Source organism: Acanthaster planci, linkage group LG02, assembly GCF_054643075.1.
Source record: "Acanthaster planci isolate LZ-2023a linkage group LG02, COTS_SCS, whole genome shotgun sequence".
NCBI lineage: Eukaryota > Metazoa > Echinodermata > Asteroidea > Valvatida > Acanthasteridae > Acanthaster > Acanthaster planci.
The window spans coordinates 20,073,387-20,097,448 of NC_141778.1; the positions used below are offsets into that span (position 1 = coordinate 20,073,387).

General features: G+C 40.8%; 3 protein-coding genes across 6 annotated transcripts in view; 1 reads left to right on the forward strand and 2 right to left on the reverse strand.

The window, feature by feature from the left end:
- LOC110979774 (E3 ubiquitin-protein ligase MYCBP2-like) overlaps positions 1–19,361 on the reverse strand; it is a 77,557-nt gene extending 58,196 nt beyond the window's left edge. For all 4 annotated transcript variants that reach the window (XM_087133451.1, XM_087133450.1, XM_087133449.1 and 1 more), the window contains exons 1-3: positions 19,061–19,361; positions 10,595–10,667; positions 2,026–2,262 (exon numbers count right to left, since the gene is read on the reverse strand). In XM_087133451.1, the coding sequence (XP_086989577.1) occupies positions 2,026–2,262; positions 10,595–10,667; positions 19,061–19,170 (420 nt within the window). In that variant the 5' untranslated portion in view covers positions 19,171–19,361. The remainder of the gene's footprint in view (positions 1–2,025; positions 2,263–10,594; positions 10,668–19,060) is intronic.
- Positions 1–24,062, forward strand: part of pomp (proteasome maturation protein) — a 194,206-nt gene that overhangs the window by 39,192 nt on the left and 130,952 nt on the right. The window lies entirely within an intron of this gene.
- Positions 21,388–24,062, reverse strand: part of LOC110979778 (lysosomal alpha-glucosidase-like) — a 30,514-nt gene continuing 27,839 nt past the window's right edge. The window contains exons 21-25 of the mRNA XM_022235831.2: positions 23,785–23,915; positions 23,485–23,573; positions 23,251–23,300; positions 22,584–22,739; positions 21,388–22,431 (exon numbers count right to left, since the gene is read on the reverse strand). Coding sequence (XP_022091523.2) covers positions 22,369–22,431; positions 22,584–22,739; positions 23,251–23,300; positions 23,485–23,573; positions 23,785–23,915 — 489 coding nt within the window. The 3' untranslated portion in view covers positions 21,388–22,368. The remainder of the gene's footprint in view (positions 22,432–22,583; positions 22,740–23,250; positions 23,301–23,484; positions 23,574–23,784; positions 23,916–24,062) is intronic.

Sequence of the window (24,062 nt, forward strand, 5' to 3'; positions counted from 1 at the left end):
TGCATTCATTAAGATGACAGATGAAGTAAAGACTGTAATGTGGGGTGTGATGTTTGAAATTAATTTTTCTTCATTGTTAACATTTTAAGCTATGCAGATTCAAACATGAAATCGTTGGGTACCTGGCAGAAGGGCATATGAGCAAAATTAGGTCACAAAGGTCAATTTTTTGTATTGTTCCAACTTAAAATATTTTGTTTCTGCTTCAGTATACCCCCAACATTAAGTTGAAATATTGCACAATTATGCCATAATGACACATGGTAAAAGGGCACATACATGTAAGTCACATGACAGAATTTGTTCCATGGAAAAGGACTAAGTAAGGATCAACCGATGTACATGTAGGTTTTAACTGCCAATGTCCAATGTTTTAAGCGGAACACTGGCCAATGTCCGATCCGATCTGATGCTTTACCAACAATAACTGAAAATGCAACCTTAACAGAATGTACATGTACATGTACCGGTACATGTGGGCCTGTTCATACCAACGCAAAAACCAGTGTACTCCCTTAAAATTCAAATGTCGGTTTACACATTACTGGTAATAGGATTAGGTTTTCGCCTTTACTGTCATTGAGGTGAGAGAATAAGCCTTTTGCGAGTGACCTTTGAATAAAATCTGGTACTCAGAGTTCTTTAAATTCACAGGGACATAATAAATTGAATTCTCCATACTAAAAACACTGTTGCTACACCTTGTGATTTGGGACAAACTTTTGCTCAGTTACGTAAGAGATGCCTTGCACCAATACACTGTTCTCAATAGAAAAGAAGGGCACAAAGGAACCAGTCCATTCTAGAGATGGTGGTCGCTAGGCAACAGCTTGCCCCGAATCACCAGGTATAGCAACAGCGTCTTTAGTCTGGGGAATTAAAATTGTTACTTTTGTGTGCAATCAAATAACTCAGTGTACCAGATTTCATTCAAGTTTAACTTGCAAATGGCTTATTGTGTACATCACATCACCGCTCACACGATACCGATAGTGCTCCATTGTATTCAAACCCAACGCAAGCAGTGCATACATGCAGAACAGACACACAGCACCTCGGGCTGAATCACGGCTTGCCTTTAGTCAAGGCAAGCATGGCACCGGTGCACCATGCTTGGCTCAAGGCTTCGCCACTCACGTTGGTGTCTCCGTCATGCCAACGGCAGAGACGCACGTCATGTGTCCAGGTAGCCACGCACGCCTTGAGTAAAGGCTAAATCGTGGGCTTCCTTCAGACTGGCCACACGAGGTGTAGTTCCCTGGCTCTTTTCATGGGGGTCAATGGAAATGGTAAACATGTACACTGACTGATCCTTGGGTGCGTAGTCTGTGCGTTGAGTGGTTGCAGCACAGATTGTGCAGATGTAATTTTCAGGGATACTTTATGTGGGTTTAACGGTATAACTATTCATTTATCTCACCAAATGAAAAAACCCTGGTATTATTCACGCTCATATCATAATATGAGATTTGTATTTGCCAAAATTGAGTGCAGAGTTCGTTCTTTTCTTCAAGTTAACATCGGCACCCATATCGGCAAGGAAGATCAAATTTTGCCCATCCGATGTTTTGCAGATGTTGCCAAACATCAGCCTGATCCAATGTCCGATCTGATCATCGGTTGATCCCTAGACATAAGCGTCATGCGACCTCTTAAACGAACGACTTTGCTGAAGTTTGCTCAACAATCTTCCCGGTAGAAGAACACAAGGTAGAGACTGATATATTATCCTTTGACACACCTGCTTAAATACAAGGCCTGTACGTCCAACATGACACGTTGTGACAGTAAACCAGTTTATGGTGACCTCCGATCCATTGCAAACAGTGCAATGTAACAAAACCAATGTTAACTAGTATGCTATGTGCAATGTTTTATTAATTCCTTGAGGATGCATGGTACCTTCAGTTTTGTCCCCAGCATCTTGCATCCCTTGTGACAACTTGCCCAAGTTCTCTGCAGTAGAGTTCCGTTAAACAGCCTCTGGCAGAAACGGTAATCCGCAGTGGTTGAGGGTAGTCTTACCTTGGGTACATGAAATCGGAGAGTGTCCTCCGTCTTGGCCGCTTCCTCCCCCTCGCAGCCGGACTCCTCTCCTTTTCCGGTGGCCGAGTTGGCCCTCATTAGGATCAACTCCCGCTCCATGGTGTCTCTTTCCAGCACGTACTCCCGTACCGTGGCGTAGATGCAGAAGGCCGAGGCGTTGCCCTGCAGCTCGATGTTTGGGGGCTGGAAGCGGATGGAGTCTGGGTTGACCTCCTTCTGTAGGATGGAGTTTAAAACAAAAAGTAAACTTTAATTTGATGTATATTTCTACTGTAATAAAGGCAAGATCTCTAAGGATGGAAAAAATATACATTTGGAATGTCCTTTGCACTGATATAAAACTGGGGCATGACATCCTGTATGAAGTAAAAACAGAGGGGTTCCATGATGCTGATTCCATGACAGTACTCGACAAACATACTGGCAGTTTTCCCAAATCCTGGTTATTGCCTCTGACTTTGACTTCAGGCTTTAGTTTCATGAGTTTAGGCTGTGTCCCATTTACCTGACTGTGGCTTGCAATTACGCAGTCCATGGCTGTGACTACAGCCACATCCCACAGAGTCATGTGTAATTTCAAGCCGCAGCCAGCGCAGTATCAAACAGAAAAAAGCCAATTGTCGCATACAAGGCCCATATTTGAAGAACTTTTATTTAGATAATTTGCATTCAAAACCGTGGAACTCAAGATGAGGCCACAGCAGAGGCGAAGCCATGATTTGAAAAATAAACAAACTTTGGTACCAATCTTAATGGATGCCCGATGATTGGGGTTAAACTCCCACCACTGTCCCTGACCATTATGATTATTTACAAAATCAATTTGGGGGGGGGCATGCTCCGTGGAATTTTAGGGCTTGCCTAAGTATGACCCGTCTTTGAAAGATTTATGGACATGGGCTAAAAGCATGAAGCTTCTAGGACTCAAGGAAGCAGTCCATTTCAAATCATGACTTTGAATAGAAGCTGGCAATTTGATTTTCCTCAAATTGCCCATCAGTGCAGCAAGTCGATCAACCTGTTGTCTGGATTCATTTGACAAAATCCTCTTAATATGAGGATCTTCGATGCAGTCTGTGAAAATAGGATACCTCTATAACTGAAATGTGGAAAATGGTCAAATGCAGAGGATAATTTGTTCAGAAAAAAAACTTGTTTTGTTTGTTTTCGCCAACCAAGGCTTAGCTCTCGAAGTGACTTCTTGAACACTTAAAATGATAGAAATGGGTCTGAATTGCAAAGTAGCCAGCATGAATTTAAAAAAATTAAGAATGTATGACTACACTCTTTCTATTGTATGAAAAAGGATACTCAAGAGTACATGTACGGTACATAAATACCAAATATTGCAATGACCTGATACAAGTATACATTGGGGACTATTTCCTTCTGTTCAAGCACAAATTGCTTTCATTTGACCATTTTTTCCAACCTGCGATTTGTTCTTAGAAAACCAAGCACATAATCTCTGAAGCAGGTGGACAGTACAGACTCTAGAGATGTTTAGCCCAAGATAAAATGTACAGTAGTCAAGCTTCATAATGTGGAATGAGTCAGGTTTCCCCGGCAGTCCCTTAAAAGTGTACATTCATGCACAGGGACTGCAGTGCAGTACTGATCACTGACGCGGAGGGGGTCAATGCATATTACGCCGAGGGGAAGGATTACATCTTTGCAGGGATAAAGGAAGAGATTAGCATGGGTCATTCTGACTGCTTTTCACCAGTAATGCCATATTGCATTCCCATTGAGGATGAACTTGGTTGCCCACGTAATTAGCAAAATTTAAATCCAAAACAAGATGGGAAAATTAATGGAAGACATCACTGACTTTAGAGTCTTGGTTTCTGTCCAATATGTGCAATGAAATGTACACACATGTACAAAAACCATCTGGACATTAAACATTAAATTTCTTTCACAATAAATTCTAACTTATGTATTTGACATACTGGAACCTGAGGCTTCCTAGCATTTTTGATTTACCTTAAAATACATTCAGGACTTAATTTAATTGTTGATGGCCACCCCTCAAAAAAAGATTTATTCTAGGGCAAGGGACAATATTTGTGACCAGAAATATAAACCATCCTCATCACTGCCTGGTTGGGTTCATCCAGCGGTCGAGGAGGCATCCCCATAGCACACAGAGAGCATTCCACACCGCGGCTGTCAGTCTCTGATGTGGAAGTAAATCGATGATGCAGTTGGGTCCCCCCTCCCCTCGACCAAGCTCACATCCTACATGCAACAAGGGCAGAGCAAGCAACTTCCCTTTCATTCGGCGGCAGTGCAGGCTGTTCATTCATAATTCTGCTTCCGGGGACAAACATAATTTTTGAGTATGTGTACATGTATATTATACATGTACATGTATGCGCGGGTTGGCGGAGTGCACGTTTGTCCTTTGTGAATAGTCCATCGTCAATTACCCCAATCTGATAGTGAAAAGGAAACTGGTAAGCTGTGTACTGTACAGCTGATGTACATGAACATACCGGGGATATATGTATATCATGTATATCATGCACATGTTCATGTCTTTACAACCATGAAGATGTACATGTGCGGGTAACTCTGTTGAATGCATACATGTACTCTCTGTTGGTTGATCTTTTCTAAAGATTTTTTCCCACGTTCCTTTAAAGTTCCCTGGTGGAATTCGTGAATATCAGTGATGACAAGCATGTATTCTGAATATGATTACAGATACACATACATGTACACATGTACATGTATGTGACAGACACAGGTTAATAACAAGTCATGGTGCAACCCAAACCTTGGTCAAAGATGCATTCAAGGTTTTGTTTGAGAGATGACACAATGTACTGGTAGGTCCTGGATTACCCTCAAATTGAAAGGAAGCCAGGTTTGCTGGCTGAGGCATGTACATGTACTTTCTTCACCTTCCATCTCTGTGACCCAGGGCTCGAATCCCACCAATGCAGTTTGGAATACCTTACTTCGTGTACTCCATAATTTTCCTCCCACCTCTACAACTGGAAAGTTCTTCTTTTACCTCTTCTGCCCAGGTTTTATTCGGGCCTTTGGGCTACAGCACATGTGCAAGCTAGAAGAGCCATCAATTTAATTACACGTACCAGTGAGCATTTTGGCCGGGAAAATTAAAATTCAATGGTTAATTACTGTACACGAGCATACACATTTATGGTACATGTGCACCAACATGTGTACATGCATCTATGTACCATAGCAGTACAGTCATTTGTCTATACTTTAAATCAAGAGGAAACTTAGTGTGGGTAAAAAATAAACCAAAATAAACCTCTAATGTGTTCCCAAAACAAAGTAAACAAAATACTGAAGTCCCTTGTTAGCCTCATGTACAGAGCAATTCTTGCTCAGAAAATTTTATTCAATATTTTACCTCAGACATGTACATGTATACATACCGGTAAATGTTCACGTATGCAACCGTGTACATTTGTCTTCTAACATGGGATCTTCTTGACAAGCAGTGGTAAGAATAACACAAGGACAGCGTCTTGTGTCTACAGACACCTTATTAATCAAACATCTCAATCACACCGGCAGCCAAGGCAAGAATACTATCCCACGCACAAGCCTGGATGCGTTGCGATAGTACGATATGCACATGTATCGTATTACTATTGAAAATGCAGATTAGCATTTCACATACAGACATGCATTACATATCCACACCAAACAACAAAATAAAAAGAGGGGGGTACTGGATTTCAATGCTAAGTTAGTGTGTGGTAATTGTATCATGCATTGATTTTCCCCAATCATATTCTCCTGAGTAGGGCATCGAGTTTCACTTTTCACACGGCATAAAATCAGAGACACTGGTTTCTCCAAAGCCTTTTCTCCTCTGAGTAAGGAACCAACCACATTGGCGACAATTTCCCTCCAACCCCCCACTTAATTTCACGTGCATGAACCCTCCACCCCTTCCTTAATACTATTACCCCACTGAGACCGAGAGCAGGGATATCTCGTGAGTTTGAGCAATGACAGGGAGTTGTCCTTGCACACATGCCTTGAGTTGTCCTTGCACCTGGGTGCTGAATAATGAGACTTATCTTCTCTCGCCCCCTCCCCTCACCCCGCCACGCTCAACTGCGCACAAGACGGGGCCAGCTTCCAAACATGAGTGATTCAGCCTGAATCACTCTGATGCTCTGTTACACAAGCCCATAAAATGCCTTGGATGCAAGGCACCTGTGCATATGCGTACATACACACAGATTATTTCTGCAGGTTGTACTATGTACATGTACGTTCATGCCTCAAACCATACAGTCAATTCGAGGACAGCTGGCAGCCCTGTGGCTGATCAATTGTGTACGGTCTGACGACTCATTCTTGACTTGTTTTAAAATGCCTGGCCCACATACACATGTACATGACATACACACATGAACTTCAATCAAGTGACAAATTACCAGTTTCTCTGACTGGCAGCTCTACTGGACAGACAATTTTTTAGGATCCTGAATGATCCCCAAATAATTGAACCAAAGAGAGCATACGTGTGGATGTATGTGAAAGTTCCTTATTTTTTATTTCTGATTTCTATTCCTGACTTCAAAAGCAAATCGTAACCCGTATTGAAGGTTTGGGGTTGGTTTTGAAGAGTCCTGTAATAATTACACATTAATTAAATCAGGGTTACTCTTCAAATATTGTACGTCATGGCCATGAACAGCCAAGGAGTCTACTCCACAACAAATTGCATGGCAGATGAATTTGGAGTTAATTTCTGCCAACTTCTGCCTACTGTCTGTAGCTCTGCAGAGGAATATCACTGGCTCAATGTACGATAGAATTGTCACATGTAACTCAATGATCTGCATTTGTGGCAGTTGCATCCTTTTCCACACACTACTGTCTGCTCCTTCAGAAAAAAAAACAGTTTAAATCAAAAAGCATTACTACAGGCCAGGTACATGTACACGTATCCAGATTGCATTTCATGGTACATGCAAAAGAACCTTTGAATTTCCTTAAGCCTAAATTTCTCTCTATCAGCAAAAACAAAGTTTGTTCAAAACAAACCACAAGAAAAAGCCCTACAGTGGTCTGACAAGGCTCCAACAAGCCTGCTTTCATTCCCTGTAATTGTTTGGACAATGAGCAGTGTTACAGCTGACTGTGTTGGGCAGACTACACAAATATTACAGACACTGGGAACCACTGTACATGGAAATACTTGAAAAGATTGTTAATCAAATAAGGACAAGTTTGGCATGAACTATGCATGTAGTTCCATCTCTGGTCAACTGCCTAGCCTTAACAAAGCACAAACGCAATAAAGTCACACTAGGACAAGAACCCTACATGTACAGTTGAACTATTTCGTCAGATCTCAATGTCAATCATGTTTGCCACGGTCAGTGGCATCTTGCACAATTATTTTCATTATTTCCCTCTGTCCTCACAAAAATACATCGGCTATTGATAACCAGCGGTGTGACCATGTTAAAGATGGTCAATTGGATGGTCGAAATAATTCAGCATTCAAGTGACACAGATCAAACTACGGTTCAACTGTAGTCACCGCTCAAACTTGCCCTGGTTGGTTGTGGACTGCATTAGATGTTGTGTGTTTTCTAACTGTAGCGATGCTTGACTGTGCCAGTAATGTGTCATTTATTTCAGGAAGGCAAGAAACTCTCAAAACCTCTTCACACAGAAAACCTAAACAGAAGATGCTGGGAGAATTATACATGTTAAGCTTACATGTATACTAAATCAAAGAATCTTAATAATATTGTTGGTAACGCACATGTATACAAAAGTGTTCACAAAACTCACATCCAGGACGCAAATTATACAACTTCATCTCCATGGATAACTGATGGCAAGTTTTGATCACTGTATTTGAAGTGAAGGCAAGTGAGATCATATCAAGTGGCCCTTGGAGTTAATGTACGGTACATCTCAGGAGACATGTGCTTGTGCTTTAACAGCAATGATTTCCTCTGAAGAGTATCTGCAGTGCACCACTCCACACATTCAAATTCTAAAAACAAATATCACAAGGTACATGTATGTACAGGTACAATGTACATGTACATGTATGACAAGCCACATGACTGAGCCACATGACTGAGTAGGCCTACATGTAGGCATATTTAGGCCCTCTTAGATATCTTAACTTGCCACTTTTCTACGCTAACACTCAAAAGCTAAGTCAGAATGTTTCAGCCGTGGATGGAAATAGCGGGCACACCTACATGAATCCTGTGCTACACATACATGTACGTGTAAGCCATTTGTGAGCAGTGGCAGCCACTTCCCATGGATGCCTGCATTATTCCTATCCGCAGGTCACAGGCAATGTTTTTTCCAACCAGCCTCTGCCTCACTTCGCCCGTCTGCATGGGCCAAACAGCACCCTCTAGTGGCCCCGTACAAAGCTAATGACACAACAGGATTACATGTACCGGTAGCCTACATACAACAACCAGCCGACTGCATGGGTGTTCCCTTTCTTCGGAACCACAGCTATACATGTGCATTCCAAATTTATGCATCGTTATACCACATCAATTGCTTCATATGTTACTAGGAACTGAAGCAAATCACTTCAACTAATCAGTAAGACAGAGAGTGCGTCAATGCATACTGACAAAGCTGAACATGTTGGCCCTCAGGCAGCAACATTTCCCATTGGTTTTGCACACACACCGAGTGTGGCGAGTCCCTGAAAGTTGACCTGTACCTTACCCGCCTGTGTGGCACGGGAAGTCTTTATGGCAAATATCGCATTGCAACACTCTTGAAGTCAACCAAAAGATAACATTGCTATGGGAAACATACATGTACAGTACCAATCTCGCACAAACTATTCTAAAGAGGCTACAATCATAGCTATATGTACAGTTGTATGTACATGCATGCAAATGACATCTTGTCATTTTAAATAGTAGGGGCAGACAGCCAAAACTAAAGCCATTCTCCAGGGTAGGTTCGTGTACCGTACCCTGCAAAACGCATCCTTGAGTGTCAAATGGTTTGACAATCAATCAGTAATTTTTAACTGTACATAACCTTCAAGAGGGACAATTTCTCCTACACTTTCCAGTGAACGAGGTTGACTCATGATGCATAATCCTGAAGTACCGTACAAAAAAAAACATACGTGTAGTCAGGTACATACGCAAGGACATTAAATGTTGTAGCAGTCCCAAAAAAGCAAGAGAGATCACTCACTGTCAAGAACAGACCCTGACAGGAGGCCATTATTCACATGCAAACAGGGTTTTCTTTTTCGGCACCAGTCCAAAAATTCCCCCTGAATTACTCACAGGCCTTCATGACAAGCAGGCAAGGAGAAGGTGCAGGAAGTTGATACGACACACTCAAACACAGCGAAAGGAAATGCTCAGGGTACAATGCAGCCCAGAATAGGATGGCTGCCAACAAGGACTCGCTGCTGGGCTCGCAGTGGTGTCAACTACCGTAGGTACCAGTCAATCTGGCACATTTCAACCCTGACAGTAGCTGGACGTTTTAACCCCGACAACGATGGCAAATATGGGTATGCTGGTCAATACTGACATACATGTACAGTACATGTATACCTGTGAGAGCTGCACAGTATAGCACTAAATATCATGCAGCTCTTGAGAGTCTCTTCCAAGTAACTACATATACATATGTACTATTATCATGTAACGATATGAAAGGTGCATGCCAGCTGGCCAAATTTCTTTGAAACTCCTGACAGATACACATTGGGATGATTCCAAATTCTTTTAATATTTTCTTGACAAGGATAAAAACTTGGTGAACAACGTACATGTAAATGACACCCTTCTCCCTGACTTCAGGGGCTCTGTCCACGGTTTCAGCTAATATTGCCTTGAGCAAATTCAATGCATGTCCCCGCCCAGTTCTGACAATGACTCAGAGCTTTTTGAGTAATATACGGATAGTTATAGTTAAATATCATAGGTCATCCATTGATTCATCATATCGTCCTATGTGGAGTCCTTTTACCTGAAATGGTATTACCTGTACAGCATACAACACTACTGGAACAAATCCAGTGCTGAATTTCCAAAAGTTCAAGAAAATAAAATGAATTACAAAAATCCCCTGCCACCGAGAAAGGACAGCACACAGCTGGGTGTAGAAAGTCTTAGATGAATACTGAATTCGGATAAAGTTCTGGCAATTTACTGTAAAATCTCGCAACTGACTCATCACGCATGTGGAACATCAGTAATAAATCCACTGGCAAACTCAATTTCATAAAGCACAAGTTCATGCCCATTGAGGTTTGACATGCAGCTGAGAGGAGAGATGAACTTCTCCACTGACACTCAAAATCCCTGCTCTGCCAGAGCAGGGATTTTTTTTTTTCAGCGCTGATTGGGATACCCAGTTTACAGAAGGAATCACTGAAAAAAAAACGAAAAATAAAAATGAAAAAAAAAAAAATCAGAGCAGATTAACAACTGTTTTCTTGAAGACATCACTCCTTAGTCAAGCAAGGTTGTTGCCCAACTTTCCACAATTATGGGTGCAGTGTCAGCATGGCAGCTTGTACCTTTGTTTTGTCTGGGCTTTTGGCCTTCTCCCCGCCATCCTTCTTGTTCTTCTTAGCATGGCTCAGCTTTTTCCTGCAAAAAATTAAGAAACAATAACAACACATTCATGAGCTGTGGGAAGAAACACGAGACCATAGGCTCAACACAACTTTACTGGTAAAAAGGCAAAGACGGAGGTTTCTCTTCTAATCTAAGTGCTGTCAACCCTCTCTCAACTGTTCTGGGAGGCAATCCAGTTCAGTTATTGTAGATCCTTTTCACTTTACTTGCTTGTTTAAATCCCTGACCCATTTTCCTTTATATCCTACAGAATCTAACAGAATCCAGTGGCACAAAGTGTAAAGCCAACACACTCCAAGGGCAGAATATTTAACACCTGCTCAATCCAACAGAATCCCAAGACAGAAAAAATGTTAAGCCCACTGAATCCACAAGAATCCAATACAGTGGAACGCCACTATACTGAACACCGCTATACCGAACATTCGGTTGTACCGAACATTGTCCTTGGCTCACAACATTTTGTGCACAAAACCTACCGAACACTGTGCAGTTGCCGTTTGTAATTCCAAAACCTCAGCTTGATAAAATGGTCGCGTTTTTAAGTTGGAAAGTGACAAGTGGCTATAATTTAACCATGGATTAGAAGGAAAAGCCATCAGTTGTTGATGAGTTAATTGTAATTACGTAACTGAAAAACTAGGTACAACCAATTTTGTAACTTAAGATTTAATGAAAAAAACAAAATAATTACCAGATACATTTTTAGAATCCTTAAACGTGAATGCAATGGCAAAACGTCAAGAAAACAGCAAATTATAGGATCACAAGAGGGTGCACTTCAGTTAGACAAGAGAGGGCGCTATTCAAAATGGCAACGAAAAGTTCAGCAGTAAATTTCGCTACACTGAACAACCGCTGTACCGAACATTTAGCGTGGACCCGGTCGTGTTCGTTACAGAGGTGTTCCACTGTAGTAGAAAGTACTAAACCTTCAGAATCTAATAGAATCCAACAACAGAAAACTGTAAATCCTACTGAATCCTACAAAATTCATTGGAAATGAGAACAAATGGCCTTATTGGTCTGATTATGCAATGTTACAGAATTTGACCCCAAATCAGGTGAGGTTGGATTTACCAGGGTTTGGAAAAAGCATCCAAAGGGACATATTATAAAAATGCTGGTCACTGCGGCTGTTGTAATCTCATTTGCATCAGCTTCTGGTTGAGAGCTTGGTTAATATTTAATTTACAAAGTTACATGTAGGTTACTTGAAAGTTGCATCCCTAAAGGAGGCTATGGTTTTGTTGAGATCAGTTTTGTTTTTTTCCAAATGAGGTAAAATAATTGATTAAATGACATCCAATACAATTTTGTTCTGTTTGTAAAATGTTGTTATAAATAGATACAACATGTATGTCTGGTAAAAACAGTTCTCTTCCTTCATCCCAGTCTTCTGCATACAAACGTATAAAACCAAAAAAAAAAACCAGTAAGAAATACTTTGAATACAAATGCACCCCGAGCAGTATTTTGTTTCTTTTACTTGGACAAATGACTCCAAATTCAAGCCGTTTCCTTCCTTCAGGAAATTGATTAAGCCCAGCACACGACAATGTGCCACAAAACACCACAGGCTATCAACGCTCTCTGGCTCAGGCAAAAGCTTCTAGCTGAAATTTCATCTGACCCCGCCAAGATTTTTACGATTGGGAACTCTGATTGAAGTTTCCTATGTACAGACGGTATCTGCTAGTTCAATCTTCGAATCAAGTATGCTCTCGTTTCCCTTTTACACTTCTCCGCCGACAGCATAATGCCTTACACAGAGGCAATGGTGCGGTTAGGGGCCAAGAACTACATGTAAATGACACAGTTGATATTTTCAGCCAGAAACAGTGACAGAATCACATCCGTGTACATGTACATGTACATCATGTATGTACCAGACACATGTATTGGCGAATATTGACATGTTACATCTACATGAGTATGAACATGATACACAGGTACATTTACTGGCCACAATTATTCTCTTCACCTGTTTGCTCAGACAAGACCATTGACTTCTACACAATTTAACTTTGAATAGTGTGCCTAATTGCTCGGGGAACTGTAGTGACTGAGAAAACCCCATGATTCAGAAACAGCAAGAACAGGTGTTAAGAGCCAATGTGAATTACCCTCGCGCATGACACTTGTGACTGTTACTTCCCTACTTCTGTAAACAAACATCTGACAAGATTGCCAGCCTGGTGGCACACGGATTTCACTACGTGTACACATCCTGGCAAACCAGCTGTGCCAGAACATGTATGTGTGCCTTATTAATTTGTGTAAACCAGTTACAAGAAAGCTTCAACTTCGCACGCACGCACAAGTATGTGCCAATGAAATACGCAGAATTGACCAACTGACTGACATCTGTTTTACTGGATCTGTTTCAGCCAGAAACTACTTAACTACTTCTCAAACTCTGAAACCAAGCTACTACAACAGTGAATTCAGATAATAAATATAACATATACATGTACCATAAATGCAAACACATACCAGTATACACATAAGTGTAAAAAAATCAATAGGCCCACATGTACATGTGCTGTTGACATGTACAATGTACTTTTTTTACACTTGCACTTTCTTCTAGAGTCAGTGGGGGCCAGTGGGGCCTACATGTACACCCACTGAACACCACACCACGTAAGCAAAGTTTGGTGTCATCATTACAGAGGTCCATTCCATCCTTGCAAAATCTATACATCAGTTTGGATATGTGCATGTCGTGCATATGTTCCCAAGGTTACTCAACGCATATTCTTGGAGCCTCTTTGTTCTGACACAACATCAGTCCTGCAAAAATTCGGAACCTGCCTCCGAGTAGAATGTACCATAACTGTGCATCTTAGATTCAATTCATAAACATTTTCCTGTGTACATGTATATTGCTTGGAAGTGTGGCCACTGTCTAATTCCTTCAGTATCTGTAGGCAGGAAGAGTTTGCACATTGAGGCACTGTGAATGGTATCATGGAGGAGAGCAGATGATTTCTAGTATAATCAAAGTGTATATTTACGCTTGGCTGAGCAGTGAGCACAACCCTCCGGCTTGCCCAGGACCAAGGGCATCATCGAGATTTTTTTTTTCAGGGGAGGAAGTAAACCACTTTATTTCCAGGGGTGAGATTTCCACATGGGAACAAACTACTAACCAGCTTAAAAAAAAAAGGTTATTTTCAACCCATTTCATCATTTTGTTTTCATTTCTTTGCCTCCCCCCCTCCCAATTTTTTTCTTTTTTATTCTCCATTTTTTCCCATAGGAGACAATGCCCAAGAACTTGACACAATACATCCTTCAAAACTGGCAAGGCATCTTTGCCATGCTACATCAATCTTTCAAATACATGTACCTCTACTTACACAAGGAGGATTTGGGAAGATGTGGGACGGATGGGCCAATACAATGTACATGTAGGTTCCATGTTGGTATGAGTTTTCTATTTCTTAACATGAAAATCTGGAAAACATTTTACTTTTTCTCATTTTTATGCTGTTTAAATCTAAGGTAAAGATTGACGGGAAGTTCTTAAACAAGCAGATTATTAAAAACACTGAATACATAAAACTTTGCCCATTACCCCCTCCCTAAAGATATTGGTAACTTTCCTTCACTATTATCCAATTACAACACAAAATATTGGAACCTCTCAAGTTGCAATAAATATTCATTAGGTTTTTGAGTTTAAAAGTTTATTCCTGACTCTTGCAGTGTGTGCAATTTTTAAGCATACTAATTATGCTGTGAAATCACCTTGTTTCTCACAGAAAATAAAATGTGCAGAAAAAAAATTGGCTTATTTGGGTCAGCTTGTTTTTACTAATCAATCCAAAAATTAAACACGGCCAGGTAACAAAAATACACCAGTTCATGTACATGTCCAGGGTTTTTTTTTTAACAAGGAGGGTTTTTCTTTCTTTTTTCTTTTTTTTTTTGTTTATCAAGATGGTTTCCATTTGGGGGGTTTTGTTTTTTGAATGACAAGCAACCATTCATGATTCCAATTTTCAAAAGTAAAAAAAAAAACAGACATGTTGAGAAAGAGAACTGAACATACATGTATTTGACGTGGTTTACCTGTACAAGTACACAGCCACTTACATGTAGACACTGGGCATGCCGTATGTGTGCTGTACAAATATGCAGCCATAACGAAGTATACGGACACAGCCAAATATTACAAAGACATGTTTGGAGACACCACAGTCAACTGAACGATGTAGCAAGTCAACAACATGCATTTAATTAAAGTTACAAGTTCCAACTCACAAACTTGTACCGGTATTTTATTCTTGAATTGCCTGGTTGAGTTTTTTCTCTTTTTTCACCTCAGTTTTTCTGATGTATTTTTGTTTTGTTTTGGCTGTTTTGGGTTTTTTTTCTACTTCCCATTCTTGCTATCTTGCCAGTCTCTCAGCTTGATCTGGCACAGCAGAGGGTGACGAGTCAGGGCATCCACAGGTGATGATGATGCCACACAATAACAAATACATGACGTCTCAAATTCGGAGGCACCAGATCAAACCAAGAAGGCAGCAGGCTAGCCAGAATATGCCAGAACATACATGTATATGTACATGTACTTCAGTTTTTTCAAGATGCCGTACATGGACAAATTTATAATTTCAGTAAGCTTTACAATCATGATGTTATGAATGATGAAACTCTCAGGAATGCATTGGTGCACATGTGAAAGTATTCAGTCCCATTTTGGGCAATCCAACTATCACTAGATTTTAGCAGTTTCCACATTGGGCCATCTATTCCCTATCCCTATCCAGTTCATAAGTGTGACATCACTTCAGTTTAAACCACGCCCACTGTACATACACTGTACATAGGGTTATATGCACTGATCGCTGTTTATGTACATGTACTTGGAACCATGAAACCAGAGTTTAACGTGCAACTTCAGCGATTGTCCAATGGGAGCCTACAAATCGTGGCGCGTCCACCTTTGTGACAAAGTGCCTGCAAATTGTGGCGTGTCCACCTTTGTGACGAAGTCACTTACAAACCGAATAAAAGATAAAAGCAGCATTCAATCTTAAGACAGCTCCAATTATATGAATGATGAACAGGTATACTGTACTGACCTGAGGCTTCCCAGAATAAAGCCATGAAAGCAATGAACACTAATGGCTCATGATGCAACATGACACTGACCAGTTGACAGCCAAATTACATGCACAATACCAGCAACAATTTAAAACAATATTACTTGGCTCACAGAGATAAATATTCAAAAATTTAATGCTTAAATTTGTCCACTTAAACTGTTAGTTTTCCAGCACCTGTATCACGCCTGTGAGAGTGCTTGTCAAATTTAAGCACCCAAGTCTATTAAGTACATGTGTACATGTGACAAATAATATGCAGACCTGCCTAGCATGCCACAGTGCTAGAAGTACATGTAGAGTAAGCCAACATTCACAAATTACAGTTAAGCATTCTCAGGGTTGGGATGACATCACTGAGTCTCGGTTCTTCTCTGATTGGTCAGTTGGTGACTGTTCCATATTTGACACTCGGGACTCAAAGTGACAAAAGTAATGTTTTGGTCTATGGTGAGAGTCTGAATTATTGGCTAAACCACTAAAAGTGCCTGAAATTTAACTGTTTATGCGCTATGGACTGATGAATATCTCCCACAGCACACCACAAAGGGCAGGGGTTTTTTTTTAATCATCATGATCATGTTGCAGCCAAAAAATGAGGAAAACATGCAAATCCTTGTGGGCCTACAAAGTGAATGGAAGGTTGCACGTTGCCTACACGTGAGTGCAATAATAAATGCAACAACCTCCGAACAGGTCAATGGCCATCAATGCCATGATGGTTAGATTTTTTGGCCATGAGAATGAATATCCCGGATTTCAGTCCACTGCCCACATACCGCTGAAATACAAATAGCCACCCAAAAATTTCATTATTTTCCAACAAGTCATTATTTCAGAAAAACCATTGTTTTTCCCATCGAGAATGGTTAATAAAAAATGGCTGCAACATAAATAGGGAGTCCGAAGTGCACTTGTGTACAAATGACATGATGCAAGATGGACTGAGAACTTGTCTACTTTCAAGGTTGGTTGCCTTTGCATGGACGTGTACTCGCTATTGATGTGAAGTATGCACACCAACTAATGAATAATGGAAAAGGCCTCATGGGTTTTCAAAATTGTCCGGACAGAAATCTGGAATGTTCATCCTCATGGCCTTACTACATGACTAACAAAACAGCATGACTGCACTAGTGGTAGGCCTAGGGTCGTCCAGGTTGGACGTTGTCTTCATTTTATTATGACTGACGTCCAGGGTATAAAAGTTGGGTACAAAACGACCACAAAATTGGTTCTAATTTGTTCTTGAGTTACCGTTTTGAAGAAACTAATTTTTCTTCGTGGCCTTATCTATCCATCTGGGAGGTTTAAGAATTTCAGAACAAACCATGGACTGCAAAATTGAGGAAAATAAGTGAGAGACAATGTTATTTTTGTAGACGTAATTCATCCGTTCTCGAGTTGTAAAGTGCCCACACGTGGGATCAAAGCTGCGTGTACGCACTATGCGTGCTCGATTTCCAGTGAAAAGGTCTGTTGCACGCCTGCATGCTACACAGAGACCGTGACTGGTACCAGGCTTTAACCCGCCTGCCATCGAGCCAATATAAAAAATGCAGTTATGTTTGTGTCAGATCGGGGGTTTCAGACTGACCAATGAATCCACTATTGGTTATCCCTAAAATGTTCATATTTTGTTCTGCTTTAAATTTCGGTTTGTGAACATAAATTTGCGACACAACCTGCTTATTCTGATAAGAATAACCTCAGTTAGTGTAGAAGGCTTTGTATATGCAGGGTTCTTGTAGTTGTATGGGAAGAAGTTCATCAACGATCTCTCTTTGAAGTGTTTAATTAACGTGTTTAATTTGTTCGAAGAGTTTTCTTGGTTAAAGATGTATAAATACACAATATTGTAGAGATCCGATTTTTATTAAAATGAAACAGTAACTTATCTTGATAACTGAAGAAGAAAAAGGGGATTACATTGCATTGGGCATAATGATCGTGATGAACAGGCGAGAGAAATGCAAAACTGATCAGGAAAACAGTATGCAGAGGTAGTACTGACGCGTGCACATGCGGTAAGTAGCGATCATGCACAAACCGTGCTGTTGATTGCCTTTCCTTTTCTATTCGTAAACTAAACATACAATAAGCAGACTAATTGGTAACTTTAGCAGTGACGACTTGGATTTTAGGACAATGGACAGATAGGTAGACCGTGTCAAAGTTTTTAAACCTCAAAGTAGGCCTGAGTGATTTTTCGCTTTTAAATTCAGGCCCAAGAGATCATGATTGTTAATCGCTGTTTTTGACTCTCATATCAGTCTAGTTTATTAAAAAATATTTATCTAGCCAGCTCTTTCTGGAAAAGTCTCCATCTCTAAAAAAATGTATTCAGTATAACTTTTGAAATGGAACAAATCAACAGATATTATTAAATTGCTAGCAACAGAAATGTGCCAAAACCTTGCTGGATAATACCCTCTCCCCTCTACACGGAACTGCTGGGTCCCTTAACTTCTATCGAATTTTGTGGACACCTTTTGTCTGTCTATTTTAAATCCACCTGTTAACACATAATACATGCTCAAAAATGGCCAGGATTTGTATAATTCGTGAAGTTTAACTTTCCCGTACTGGCTGTAGTAGACTCAGCTTGCGTGCAGGTAACTAGGCACGCCACAGGCTCGCTCCCAGACTGAGGTTGTGTGTACTCAGCATGGAGATCAATGGTACTCGTGGCTGAGAACCACCATGCTGTTGTAAAGTGAGCATTTTCAAAACCGGTGGATTCGTTTAGACTTCAGTTTCGCTGGTTCCAGTCAGAACATGTAGTTTCGATGTGTGTGTACGTGGCTCGAAATCTTGTACGCCGAATAGTTGCGCGCGCACACTGTACGAACTGCATTGGAGAATGGCTGAAAACAGTCTACAGCAATGGCAAGAATTAACGTTATGTCCAACTTCATTTTCCCGTTCTTTTCTTTGGTGGTGATGTGTCGAATTTCTTCACCCACCAAATGTGGCTAAGGGGGCATAGGAGTTACAGGCGTGAAATTGGCTCCTTGGAAAAGGTAGAAGTGTTGCAAATTTTAGTTACAAAAGTTTCGCCCCATTTTGCACCCTTTATACCCCAGACTCCCTCCGTAACTAGTAGGCCTACAGTCAGGGAATCCACCTGGGCTAGGCCTAGGCTAAACATTTGATCTGGTTTTCCTGCTAGTACTAGTACTACAGTATCATAACATAAGGAACATTTCAGTTGCACAATAAATAATCTTTAATTTCTCCAATATCAAAACATGGAAATGAGTGGGTGAAGTCTAATCTTCTTACTCTTTTGGCTCTTCCTGCTGTGCGAACAACTGATGAAAAACTAAACCTGCCGATTCACGCCCATGCAGAAACTCCTGCAAACGGCCTCCTTGCTCAAACACAACCGCCATGATTTCCCCTCCCCTGCCAAATCTATATACTTTGGGAGGAGAAGGGGGTCACGTTTAATTCCTCAGCGCTAGTTCCTCTTTGCGGTTATGTTTAGAATGAAAATGCCGCAAGTTGCGGTAGAAAAATCAGCTTCTATTCCAGGCTTGTATTGCTACGTTTTTCCTCAACTCGCTGTCGCCATGTTGGATTGCGAGAGCAGATGGTGCATTATGGGGTATATGATAATGCCCAACAGAGGGCGGGCTATTTAAAAATAGACCTTTGCTGGCTAAAATCGTAATTTTTGCCAACAAGTGCAAACCATGACCGGTCGGCCGGCCGGTTGCCAGTACAAAATCTTGGACATTAAAATGTACATAATAAATATTATGTCATTAAATACTAAACATCAGTCATTTGATACCTAACACATACAACTGATCACAAATATTGAGGGGTTATCAAGTGAGAATACGCTTATTCAATGAATCCGAGTGGTCACATGACGCCTAGTTTCGCAAACAAGGGCACACGGCCCAAATCCATCATTCCCATAATAGCCTGAGGCCTGTCGTAAATCGTAAAAGGACAGATTCCACAAACAAATGTTTCGGGAGAGGGGTCGAAATTTATTGTTTTGGTCTTTTTCAGTTTTTTTTTTTGGCAGTTTCTTCTACTTCTTCTTCCTCTTCGTTTTCAATTAGACGATCTTTAATTTGAGGCTGAATCTGAGAGATTTGTACATCTTTGGGGAGGAAGGAAATTTTTAAAAAGCCTAAGTCTTTCTGAAGCAGCCGAATTGTTGCCTCTGGTTTCTTGCGGGTGGTAACACCGTTCTTCCTACCAAGGCTCCAGCAAAAAAAAGTCAATTAACTAAGTTATAGGTGGAAAAGCTTGCGGTAGCACCAAGCGAAGGAATATATCTCTTATGAGTATGTGTGGTTCTGAAAAACGGAACCGGAAGTATACTCAACGTTCGGACTGCGTGCTCAGTCCATCGTCAGGAGACAACCAGAACCACAAATACTCATGAGAGATATATTCCTTCGCATGGTGCTACCACAAGCCTTTCCCCGCATTGCTGTCTTTCACCACGAATAGCCTGAAATTCCATCTGAGTTATCCTATCACCTCAGAAGAACCCAGTCAATTTTTTTGATCACCTTATCAATGATTGGCGTTTTATGTAGATAAACAAACAAAACCATCGTCCAAAATATGCATTTTTTACTTATTTATCACGCTAAAATCATTTAACAATATCATACACGAATGAAGTGATTGTTTTGTGAAATCTTGGGTTCGCTGTTCACAAAATTCCCTACACCTCCACCAACCGTTTGCCCCGGATTTGTCAAGGTCCCTTTCAAAGTCAATAAATGAAGCGTATATAAATTATTTCGAACTTTGCCATCAACATCAAAATCGAAAGCTGCCTTCCTCCTTTTTTCCCTTGCCTTCTGGCTTTCCTTCTGCAAAAGTCAACGTGATAATTATTGTAAACCACTTTTACGTTTGATACATCCCGCCAGGTATGCTCAACGTTCTCGGCGAGTTGCTTATGTAAAAATTTATCTATTGTTATGTTTTCCCGAACTAATCAAATATTATGCCTAATACCCATGAGGGATTTTAAAGATGCCCCCGCCAGTGTGCCCACTGGCAACCATACCGACATATTATACATGTACACGATTGTAACTTAAACATTAGAGCGTTACAACTCACTAGAAGGAAAGTTGTCTACTCGGCTGGTGTTTGTAACCTTTGAAAAGCACCTCGTAGAGGAATACAGAGTACTTGCTTCCATGCAGAATCCATACCCCCACCCCCCACAACCACTACCCACTCACCCCCTCTCGGTCGCTCGGTCGATACGACAAAACATGACACATGTAAGGCAATGGTATTGAAGTTTTCTCGCGTTAGCCTCCCGTTTTTAAACAAAATCCGTTCGGCCAGTGATAGTTGATTAACGATGAATTGACTGAAGTGCGTTTTTACGAAACAGGACGTGTATGGGATTAGAATACCAAATTATAGTATGATCCAAACAGCCTGGATAAATATGATTTGATGGTCTGCACGGCGGACGTAGTGATGTAATTGAGTTTCGTGACAGCATCATGTAAAAGCTCTATTCTGGGTACGAGCGCCCTCTATTGGCTTATTGTACAATGCTGAAGTGGACTAGCCATTGCTCTAGAATAAATAATACTAGGCCTACATTGATTACGCCTACTGGACCATCGGTTATTAGATTTTGACTTTTTGATAATCGATTTGTGCGACTTCAAACATTGGGCGATCTATTAATCTTGATAGTCAAGGCCAAGGGTGGAGCTATCCAAGGCTTAGCACTGCTTGGTAAGTGTCCACAATCAATGAACCACCGACACAGTAACAAACCAGTGAATTAGTTCATGCGGGTTTTAAGTGTCTGTTTTTCAGCGTTCTTCTCACATCATTATACACCTTTCTCACAATTCTCTTTCAGTGTTGTGGCGCATTTATGACCAGCTGTCTGGACTACTGTAACGTTCAATTTTTATTGTACGGTTTGCCAACGACACAAGGGGCCCAGGGTAAGGAACCACCCTAAAAAGCAGTTCGAACACAAATCACCAACATTACATCAACTGCACTGGTTGCTTGTTTTATACAGGATTAAATCTGAACTCATTTTATTGACATTTAAAGCCATTCTTGGTCTTGCTCCACAATACTTCGATACTGGATCTTGTTACGGTCAAGATAGAATCCAGGTCAGCGACAACGGCCCCTTTTGGAATTATCCTTGGGTTAAAATGTTTCCCGCACTTGGCAACTGGGCATTTGCATTGCCGTGGTGAACAGAGATTTGCAATTTTTAATGTAAATAATGTAAAATAATTTTGTTTCTTTTTAATGTAACACTGGCTAAACGATGCAATATTTGCCCGGTTCTTATTTTTAGCGTCACCGCGTAAGGTAGTTTGATGCGCTATTGAGCAGTTGGTATAATGAATGAAAAATCTTTTTAATCTTTTAAATTTCCTTATTCGTAGGTCGACTTTGTAACGCACCTTCCGTCATTGGCATGGAAATGTTGCATTATATATTTCAAATTATTATAAGAGGGCGCCCAAAATTTAATCAAAATCATGCATGAGGCAAAGGCAATTTTAGACAATGAGATTGCATCCGAAGACAAGTGGTGAAGTCGGTAGCGAGTGATCTTAGTTCCAAGTGATGAAAAGTGGTATCGAGACAGTCACACCGGCATTGTTGATCTTTAATTCCTGTTAATGCAAGTTAAACAAAATCATTCCTGAGTAGAGGGAAACAAATTATACTGTTGTAATTGTTCTGAAAAGTATCATAACTTTGTGGTATTGGAAGATCTGTTATCGCCAATTCGCTGAACAGAAAGCTAATATGCCGTGTGCCTCACCTTGGTGCTACTGTTGTAGCTGAAATCAGTATGGGCCAATCCATTCACGGTGACACTGGTAGCAGGAGACGGCACGCCCATGAGGCGAACAGATCCCCACAGGAGGCCGCTTACCCCGCTGTATCCGTTAGTCTTGATCGTACCGGTCAACGATCCCTGTCAGGTTTGGAGGAGGAGTGCAGTATTACAAAAGCCGGAATGCAAAATTAATAAGAACAGCGGGAAGAGGCTGTATTGAAGATGCAGTCTCACTCACTGCATGGCACGGATGCCGCGTCCAGACGGTCTCACACACGGGTGATTAAGTGTATGACTTGTGCACATAACATTTCGTGAAATCGTGTGCACCAGAATTCTAGAAACTTAACCGTTGGAGGAAACGAAGTGTCAGGACCTCTCTTTGACGATGCAAAGTTGTCAGTAAACTGATGGATAGATTGAGATGGTGAGTAAAACAATCTCGAAACAGTTTGCTCACTTTTTGAGGAGGAACGAAAGCTAAATTATTGGGGGGCGGGTTGAGTGAGCGAGTAGATACATCTGAAAGTGTTGTGATAACTGTGAGTTCAGTCCTGAAACGGAGAGTTGTATAGGTATGTTATTAATCAACTTGAAAACGCTGGATATTCGTAGATCAAGAATGAAGTTAACAGTTGTCCCATCTTACAATGGTGGCGGTGAATTCAGCGAAGAAGTATTCCCCTTTTTCGTAGGTGTCTGAAATAAACAAAACAAAACATTTTCAGTTTAAGCAAATGATGGTTGGATAATTAGAAGAATGCCTTAAAAATAATTAAACCAAGAACCAATCGGAATTCTTATTCTTATGAATGAATAATCAATAAATAATCCGTGGACAGTGCTTAACAATTCCATGAGTTTGGTTCAACGTTTTCCTCACCAATCGAATCTCCGTCGTCCCAGAACAGTGTTCCATGTGCTTCGCTGTTATCATCAAGTGCCACGATTAGACCCATGGGTTTGGTTCGGCTGAAAAAAAATCAAGAAGTCACTTCAGGTTCAAAGTCCTAAACTTTTGAAACGGAAATTATACTGAAATCAGTTATCGTTTTATTAAAGGGTGTGCCATAGAATTGAATCGATATGATATCATGGCAGGAGAGCTTTTCTTCAAAATTGATAGTTTGATTTCCGCCGTATAAAAGTAGACATGTAGGGAATGATACAGCTAGGCCTATACCTCTTGACAGTGTTGACATCTGGTTCTTGTGTCGCCATGATATAACCACCCCTCACGTGTAAAGGAATGTAATCCATGGGAGCAGACAGAGTGACGTAGGTACCACGTGATGAGGATGCCATCTCGGCACCCTAAAGACAAACAAGTACAGGTGAATGAATGGTGTCTAGGCCCCCACTGAGCTTGAGAAAACTAGACGACTTCCTAGCTGAACTGTGACTCTGCTTTAGTGAGGAATAATTTCAGTAAAGAAAAAAGGTTCACCTGTTTTTAAAGAA